Below are 10059 nucleotides of genomic sequence, written 5' to 3'. Positions count from 1 at the left end.
GGTGCCACTGGGGGCGTCCCAGCTCCCCACCGCAACCCATGACTCACATAACTGTCCTAATCATAAAGACTGGAGTTCATATTTGGCCTCAGATATGGACTCAGACTGGCACTGATGTTTCATAAACGAGCCCTTCATATATATATATATTTTTTTTTTTTTTTTTTTTTTTTTTTCTGTGCTGTTTTATGTTTGACTGATTGCACACACAGCATTTGCAGTTTTTGTGTCTGGGGTCTTCAAAATAGAATCATAAATAGAGACAGGACTATGATCTGGGCTGGGTATTGATAATGTTTCTAAGATGCATTTCAATCAGGATTTTAGTTTGCATTTACTTTTAATTGTATGACATAGTTGTGTGTAAAATACATTTGGAACAGAAGCACACCAATCTCACAAACTTAAAAAAGGTTCTGTAGTGATACAGATTGATTTTTAGATATGATTAAATTAATTTCAATGTTGTCCTTTTTTATGTATACTCCTTTAAAAGGGATAATCCATCCAAAAATAAAACTTCTTTACTTTCTTCTGTGGAACACAGAAGCTGATATTTTGAAGAATTTTGGCAACAACAGTCCAATGGTTTCGGTTTCCATTGACTTTCATTATATGGACAAAAAATACAATGGAAGTCAATGGGAACGGACACTGTTTGGTTGCCAACATTCCTCAAAATATATGCTTTTGTGTTCCACAGCAAAAAGAATGTCGTACTGGTTTGGAATGACATGAGGGTGAGTAAATGATGAGAGAATTTTTGGGTGAACTATCTATTTAATCTTTAATCAGAATCTTCTAATAAAAGGTTTCTAGACTGGATATTTTGTATTTGTAGAATGGGAAACTTTAACTTTAAAATACTGTTTCATCATTAATGAATAACTACACAAACAAGTGAGTAACACAATATTAACAGTCTAGTAACTGTTATTAACTAACAAGAAACTCTGATTAACGAATTAGTAAGTAATAGCGCTCAGTTGAATGTGGTTCACTATACTGTAGTTCACTAGTAGTTCACTATATCTCACAGAGGTATGAACTACATACAGGTTCATAATTAATGTGAATAATGCATAATGTATAATTAATTCTAAAGTGAAGATCATGGTAACCCACTAGTAATGACTCAAGTGTTAACACAGTTATCATGCTTTTCACTTTAGAATACTCTTACAAATAATTGGTAATTCATTCTGAAGGATTTGGTAATACTGGAGTCATTACTAGTGGGTTACCATTATCCTCACTTTAGAATTAATTATGCATTATTCACATATGAACGTGTACATAGTTCTTAGTAATCCCCCTAAAAAAATAGTAGTTATTGATTAGCTAATAGTGAACTACCTCATTCAACCGAACGCTATTAATTAATTTGTTAATCACAAGTTTCGGTTAGTTAGTTACTAGAATGATAATTATGTGTTATTTATTTGTACCTGTGTATTAATGAATTAGATTTTTTTAGACAACAGGAATCTAATGAAATATTGAATCAGACTCAATGCAGTTTGTGCACCACTAGAGGGCAGGATTTTAACTAAAATACACACTGTACCTCTCTAGTGGAAAGGCTGTCAAGTCACAGTTTACCCAGATAAACCCCCAGGCAAGATCGGGATTGTTTATGAAGGTAAATAATCAGCTCTAAAATTGATACCAGACATACTTTTCTTCCATCATTTTCACCAATCATATTCACAACTCTCCCTGACTCATTTAAACAATGATGAGAAGACTGCCTATGGTCTGTAATAGCTTGAACACAAAGTGCTGTGCTGGAAAACCAATTATGTAATCTTATTTATTGTAGGACCAGGGTTAAATATTTATGTATATATAAATATACAGTGGTAATATTTTTGTGATATTCGTAGAGATTTATTGTCAGAGTAAAACCATTCCTTTTGCATAGGTTTTTTTTTCTTCTTCTTTTTTTTTCTTTTTTCTCCGTAAGCTATTTTAGTTGTCTTGTATTATCTTTACTTTTCAAAATGGATATTATGTGCTCACCATATATCTTTTGGCATTATTGAAAGTGCCTTAACACAGTGACATTCAGAATTCACCCTGCTTGTTTTGATGCTGCACGGCTAGGTCAGACACCTCAAATGTTCTTTTTAATCAGTTGTGGATTTTTTTTTTTTTTTTTTTTTTTTTTTTTAAGGTACCAAGATTTATATGCGTTTTTCTTACAATAAAAGCATCTTTCAAAGTAATATGTCTGCAAAATGCTGCTGTTTTCATTGCATGTTATGTTCACAAGTTCAGGGTGTCCTACAAACAAGATTTGCTATCTTGTCCTACAAACAAGATTTAGCTTGAGGTGTCAGTATTATGAAGGGTCTGACTCCTATCAGCTGGTGATAATGCTCTGTAAACATCTGCCCTCCCCTCTTCTCAACAGATAACACACAAGCATGGTAATGTTTCATTGCCAGCACTGTGGCCCATATACATCAAAAGATGTAAACCCAGGGGGGTAGAAAATACATCTTTGACCTCCAGCAGCTAAAACCATCAGTCAATGGCATATCTGGGTCATTTCTACAGTTTGGTGGATTTTGGACAGAGCAGGTTTTTTGAAAAACATCTTTAAAATGTATGTTTTTAATCTTTTCACTATCATAAAAACACACTGGTCAAGCTCATGCTAGTATAACCTGATAAGTATGACCAACTATTACAAAAATTATGACTAATGTTCATAGAGTTGCTTTCCCTCAAAGGAAATTATGTCACTTCTAGCAAGTCATGTGATTTAGGGCATATGCTTAAGATTTTAATGGGCAAATGGCATGGACTGAAGTTTGAGGGACATGAGCTCATTTAATGGTTTTACACAAAATATGTATCACAATAAATTGTATTTTATGTAAAAGAGAATAAGTTAATGTATATACTAATACTTAAAAAAACAAAAAAACATGTACCCTTTATTTCATAGTGAAGTTGAGAAAACATGATTGGGGACATTATTATACATATTATTATACATATTATTTTTATTATTATTATTACTGGGTAAATGCATCTGTGTTAATTGGGGTACATCTATGCATAGAAAACCATGTGACATTAAAGTTGATAAACATTTTATGTAAAATATGCAGTATTGTTTCATGGAATGACCCATCTAGGCTACTACTAATTGGTGATTTTGACCTATAAAGCTTTTAATATTTATATATCGTTGCACAATATAGCTATAAATAGCATGATCTCACAAAGGTCCTGAAAGCATTAAATGGATATAACATTGGGTTATGGTCATTCAGAGAATAACTGGGAGAGATTTTTTTCTCAGTGTGAAGACATTTTTGACTATTTATTTATGTTTATAAACATATTTTTGGGCCATTCAGGTAGCCTACTTACAGTAAACTCTTCACCCAGCTTCAAACATGAAGTCCAACAAAGCATCAACAAAGAAACAAGTTTGTTTTGGAGAGTCATCAGAGGACATGCATCAACCCCCCGCTTAGACTGTCACACCAAAGGAGGACAGGAAAGGATAGCAACCTACTAAAGTAAGCGACGTACCTTCGCATTCCATCTGCGGAATGAAGAACACACCATTACCACAAGAGGGAAAGTCTGACTCCCGCGCGATCATTTGAAAATTTGACATCACACAATGAAACAAAATGATCTAATTAACACTTCAAGGACATCGCAACTGCGATTTTTATAGGTGACGGGAGTATGTTTTGTGTAAAGGCCACTCTTAAATCGTAGATAAATAGCGATGTCCGATACGTGAACGATTCGTTTGAGTCGGATCTTTTTCCATTCGATTTGTGTAAACCAGTAAATAGTCTGTTTTGGACATGTCCGATTCGTAGGCAATCATCCGATATTGTTAGAGTGAACAGATGGGTTATGATAACAGCAGAAATGTTACTAATAAAACATAGCTAGGCTACTGAAAACACAACCATGTCAGTTTTATTAATGCGCATATATAGATATTTTATTAAAACATCCATAAACATCAAGAGTTACATGGACTTGATTGGAAATTATATAAATATACATCATATTATGGTTCTTAACGTTTTCATAACTTGAATCATCGATGCACCTATAGGCCTAAATGAACTGGGGCACAGTAAAAAAAAACTTATTAGCCTAAAAAAACGAAAGCTAATCAAAAAGCTTAATGAACAACATGCAAAACATACCATTCGAACATGTTAGACTAGAGCATGCATGCCACGTCAAGTGATGAAGTAGCTAATTATGTCACTTAGTAAAAGAATTAATTCGGTGTTTTGAACTGGTTCTTTGAAAAGACCTATTCAAAAGAACCGAATTACCTACTATTCAAAGCCATTGCAATGAATTGAAAAAGGCACGCATTTTGCATTGATGTGCCAAGTTGGTTTGCTATAGTTAGCAACCTGCAGTTAGGCTGACTATTATTAGGCCATGGCTATTGTCAGATTTATTTTCATTCATTCAATCATTCATTCTGTATTGAACTGATGTCATTTTTCATATTGCTTTTACCGCGTCATGGTCTATAAATGCAAGGACGCACGGTTACGATTTTTAATTTTTGCTGTAGCCTATAGTGAATAATAGCTACTCGGGGTCATTCAGGAGCCCTGACCTGATTGAGATGTCATCAGGAATTTTAAAACAGGATTACCTGGCATCCCACTAAATGAATTTGCTAAGTACATTGCCCACAAAAAGCCGCTAAAAGCCGAGCAAATGGACTGTTTGCGAAAATAGCATCGCTGTGGAAGTCTGATTAAGACACGGGCTTCAGTCCTGTTTGATCTGAGCTCATCAAAGGGTCCTTTACACAGGCTTCATTTTACACCACTGTAGGCTTTGGATGTACAATTAAAACAAAGCCAATAGACAAAGGGATGGGGATGAACCCTGCCAATTCACGTTTAATGAAGTGTATTGAGCGTTTGTCCTGTGGTCGTCTATTAGAAGTGACCCGGCCCTGTCAACAACATCAAAGACATTGATTTGGGAGTTATCCCGGAGAATTGGGCAGACAGACACTTTGAAAATGTTAAATCGTTTGCGCAGTTTATGCTCACCAATTTATTAATACATGCTACATTATTATTGGTGGTTATCATTTAGGAGCAATCTATCCATGCTGCAACAGATTTAATTTTAGACAGCGAATATCTGAAATGTTTCAGATCTATAGGAGTCACCTCACCTATATAGCCTAGCCTACTCAATATAGCCTACTCAATTTTAATAAAGATGCACACGGGTAGCTCAGTTCATTTGGATGATATTATTTAAAAAAAGTGAGACTAATCAGGAAGCCTAATTGTTTTATTCTGTTCTAAAATGTAAAGCTCAAATCGTTTTAATATAGATCAATAGATGAACCACGTCGCCTAAGAGCGTCGCATTCTTATCTCAGATTGCTAATCACTCACTATTTGTTTAAAAGCACAGACTGAACGATAATTAATTCGGTAAACTTCTCACTTCTTCTTATTTGCATATTCACTTTGATCTCGTGCACTTAATCAAACGCATTTCAAAGAGCACTCCATCGCGGTTATGACTCAAGATCTTCTAAATCTGACAAACTACTGCATGTCTAACATGGAATATACAAACTCACTGTGAAAAACTATGAAACTATAGGAAAATAAACTCGGAATATTCATGCGATAGATGTCCAGTGTCAAGTATCTTGCTTTTTGAATAATGAAATAATCAGACAGAATGTAATATTGTAAAAATATATATATACAAATTTTATAATAATATTATTATTATTATTATTTATTATTATTATTTTATTATTATTATTAAAACAATTTTCCAGTTCTAAAATTCCAAATATATGGTAAAGCCTATTGATCCAAGCTGATCGTCTTTGCTGTAAAAACTTTTTTTTCTCGTTTTCTTTATTAGCAATTAAATTCAAAGTGTTTGAACCTTGTGCAGACTACTTTGATTTTTGCGTCACTTTGATTTAAATCAAAGCAGATAAAGTTTTGTAAATGGGTAAATGTGCATCTACAGTATTGCATAATATGGCCATATAATACAATATAACAATCTGTATAGTAATGTTTGACTTAACTTCATATTTCTCTCAGTAAATGACTGACCTCCCCATTGTAATGTGAATTAAATAAGAAGTATTACTGAAGTGGCTGTTTGATGGCATCTCGTGAAGACGTGCTTACAAACACACTGATAGACAGACAGCTCAAGACACTACGCTTTGAAATTTCATCCAGCTCTTTGTTACTCTCAGCGAGGGGCGGGAGCGCAAACAACCCCGCGCGCGTATAAATGAAGCGTCTCGCGCTCATGAGGATCCACAGAAGAGCTCTGCTCACCTCGGGAATACATCCTCCATCCAAGGAATAGCAGACCTGACGATGCTGCACACTGCCATGTTCTCAACCGCTTGCCTCATTCTTGTGGGCTTCATCAAAGTGGCATCCGCTGGTTCTGTGGTGCTCAACTCGAACGCTATTAAAGTCGGTTCAGGTGTGGCGAGTCCCAGTCACACGGTCAGCCCGAGTCCGGATGAGTCACCTGCGGACAGCGGCAGTCTGAACTTCGCCGTCGATACACCGCAGGTAAGAATATAAACGAGCACATGTTATGTTCAGACAGCTGTTTTTAAATCGTGGTCGTCAGACTAATAGTGTATTTGTAAACTCCAGCAGCCTTTAATCTGCGAGAGTGACGAGGAATGCGGTGGCGAAGGGTTCTGCTTCCTGTCTCGCGGTGTTTGTCTCCAGTGTAAGAAGCGCAGGAAGCGCTGCATCCGGGATGCGATGTGCTGCCCTGGCAACCACTGCAGCAATGGTAAGATCAAACTTATGAAAAAAAACAAAAACTTTACCTTTATATAGGCTTAACAGTTAACAAGCAGTTTTGGCTAACTATGAACCTCTTCCTATTAGGAGTTTGTCTTCCAAATGATCCTGACATGATTCATCAGATTGGAATGGAAGAGTTTGTGTCCATCTCCAATGAGAACTCTACTTTTGTGATGCCACCAAAAGTTCCAAGTCAAGGTTCAACACAAAACCAAATGCTAAAAGGTAACTAATGCTTTAAATAACTAATAGACTTTATTAACCACCATGTTATGTTGATTTTATTAGCTATGTCTGGGTGTCTATGTGTAGAATAGCTTCAGGTCATTTTCAGATAATGTTCCTTTGAAATAATTGCAACTCAGTAGGCAGATATTTGAACCCTCTGGTGTATCACTAAGTAGGCATGGACTTTTCAGGAATGTGAGCGGTATTAATTAGGGTTGTAAAGTTTCCAGAAACTATCCAGGATTTTTTAGAATTCTTAGAAACTTTCTTTTAGAAACCTAATTAGATGTGACGTAGATTAGACATGTAGAACTTTTGGAGCATGTTGAAATGTGTTTATAATCCAGTTTTAAGACTAACACATGCTTATAAAGTAAGACTAAGTTTAACACGTTAAGTTGATGATCAAGAGCTCATCAACCTGATCCCTTAATGTGACGTTTTTTTGATGCCCCAAAAAGAACATGTCAGTTGTGCATGATATTCATGGATGTTATTTTGTTAAAGGACTGGAGGGAGAAACCTGTCTGAGATCATTAGATTGTGCTGAGGGACTCTGCTGCGCTCGTCACTTTTGGTCCAAAATCTGCAAGCCCGTCGTAAGAGAAGGCCAGGTCTGCACCAAGCACAAGAGGAAAGGCACCCATGGCTTAGAAATATTCCAGCGTTGCGATTGTGGGGATGGTCTGTCCTGCAAAACGCAAAGAGGAGACGGCGGCAAGTCATCACGGAGTCTGCACACTTGCCAGAGACACTGAATGAACATTTAAGGAATTTTCTTTCACGAGCTCAAAAACAGACTTGAGCGAGAAACAGGACTTGGAATGGGATACTCTGTTTTTCAACTGGTTTCCTCCATTTTCTTGTGTCAACATTGCAGAGTAGATATAATTGTTTCTCAACGGAACTTAAATATTGCAGTAAATTACTGTATTATGCTGTAAATAATATAAGGCAGTTGGCACTTAATTCAGATATTTTTGTCAACCCTGTTTTGAAAGAAGGTGCTTCAGTGTTTTACTAGTCTATCTTATTTGTGTATATCTGGTTTTTACAGTCATATAGAGCTGATTTAAATGTCTATTTTATTCTAAATAAAGATTGTAAAGATGATATTCAGTTTACTGTGTTTTAAGTTTGCATTAAGAGGATTAAGAGAGAGTTTCTCGAGCTGTATGTAAGAATACACAGAATGTTAAGTTAGGTGTGGTCAGAGCTGAGGAGGTTTTATGTATTCTCCTCTATAACTTTAAGGTATTTAATAAGGTGTGTCTATTAAAAAAATCATATTCAGTTGCATCAGGGAGGCTATTTTTAGTTTGTATTACTTTGAAGTCATTTTGTGTTACACATGTTGAAACAAAGTTACCAAAGAGAACAATATCAAAATGATCAGCAATTGATCTATTCTTTAAATAAAACATCAATTTTAAGCGTATAATATAATGTTACAAACAAAAAAGAAACTAAATCGCAGCAATGTAAACGAACCCATCTTGAAACTGAGATTAAAAGCCACCCATGTCTGATTGATCCGATGCTTTGAAAAGCATTTATATAGACAGGTCACACATTGCAAACAAGCATCTGTTTGAGGTCTGCTTGTGAATTCTGTCTGTCTCTCTCTCTCTCTTTGAAGGTGAGAGGCTTTAATATGGTCTAGCACGTGGAGACTGACTATAGTCACCTTCTCTTTAAAGTTCAAGGATGCTCACTGATAGTGGCAGCGTTTAATGGCTCTGTCTGCTCATAGCGAGAGCATGGGATGGGAAGCAGTTTTATTACATTTCAGTGAATCATTATAGGACATATATTAGACTTTTATATTAGGATTTATACACAGTTAAATGATTATTAACCTCCTTTATGTTTTAATATTGGTCGTTTTAAAGTCCCTCTGTAATCAATAATTTTATCCGTTAAAATGTATCTTTGATCACCAAAATGACATATTTAAAAAAGAAAAAAAATGCCTTAAAATAGCTGAAATAGCTGACTAGCTCGTTGACGATCACGCGTTGCCGTGATTGGTTACAAGGTTGTGACGTCAGAAACACCAGCGATTTCAAACCGTGTTTTTGAGACTGTCTTTGGTTCAGTGCAGTTTTAAGGAGAAAATACCCAGCAATGGTGCTGACTTATGAATTTGGTTTATCTTAAAGCGTATTAAAAACACCACATAAACAACATTAAAAGCTTGATTATCACCACAGGGGGACTTTAACAGAGTAGCATATTCAAACAGAATACAATGCTGCAAAAGAGCAAACACCCTTCTTCTCAAAACACGCCCTCATTCAGAAAGTTGGTTTTGCGCGTTCTGCTTCCTTTTGCATTTCTCCCATCTGTAATTGGAAACTTTAAGTCTTTTACCTGGAGCTGTCAAGATAGACAAAGCAGTGGGGTAAGCATTTCAAAGCACAGGATATACAGTTTGCAATTGTCCCTTTCCCATCCATGTGCCTTTGCTGGCATTGGAGAGGCTTTATCCCATGCTTTTGTCAATACCGTCAACAGCTTGAAGACCACAAACATCTGTGGATGGAATCCCAAGCTGCACAATGGTGCAAAAGAAACCCAAACCTCCGCAGTCTGCATACAGTAAAGCAGTTAAGTAAGGTCAAGGCCATTTGATATGCTTCACTAAGAGGAATCTAGAGTCCATAAAGGATGAGTCTAGTGTTCAGGCAGAAATAATCTGCAAACATGTGTGTGAAAAGGCGGATTTCCTTCTTTTTTCAAAGTAGGCACAATAAAGCAGCAATGCTGGGGCTTCTGAGCATAGCAGTGTGAATGTTTGCGAACTGCCCCTAAAGCCTGGTTCACTTTGAAGTTGAGATCAGTCAACACTTCACGGCACATACTATTTTTCAACAAATAGTTAAGTAACTGGGACTCACACGCAGAGTTACTTAAAAAGAACCCAAACACATTAATGTGAATTGAGCATTTACCCTCGAAAGTATGTGCTTGTTAGCCAAGTTAGTCA

At 36.1% G+C, this 10059-nt stretch overlaps 1 protein-coding gene across 2 annotated transcripts; it reads left to right on the top strand.

The window, feature by feature from the left end:
- The first annotated feature begins 6336 nt into the window (after positions 1 to 6336).
- On the top strand, positions 6337 to 8368 carry dkk1b (dickkopf WNT signaling pathway inhibitor 1b). Of its 2 annotated transcripts, none has more exons than XM_084134170.1 (4): positions 6337 to 6596; positions 6684 to 6828; positions 6927 to 7067; positions 7578 to 8368. In XM_084134170.1, the coding sequence occupies exons 1-4, from the start codon at positions 6393 to 6395 to the stop codon at positions 7826 to 7828; spliced, it is 741 nt and encodes a 246-aa protein (XP_083990296.1). In that variant the 5' UTR covers positions 6337 to 6392; the 3' UTR covers positions 7829 to 8368. The 2 variants fall into 2 exon arrangements, with proteins under 2 accessions (XP_083990296.1, XP_083990297.1); XM_084134171.1 differs by having other exon boundaries at positions 6347 to 6596; positions 6687 to 6828; positions 7578 to 8182.
- Positions 8369 to 10059: the final 1691 nt, after the last annotated feature.

This window comes from Abramis brama, assembly GCF_963993115.1.
Source record: "Abramis brama genome assembly, chromosome: 14".
NCBI lineage: Eukaryota > Metazoa > Chordata > Actinopteri > Cypriniformes > Leuciscidae > Abramis > Abramis brama.
This window is presented reverse-complemented; position numbering and strand designations above follow the sequence as displayed.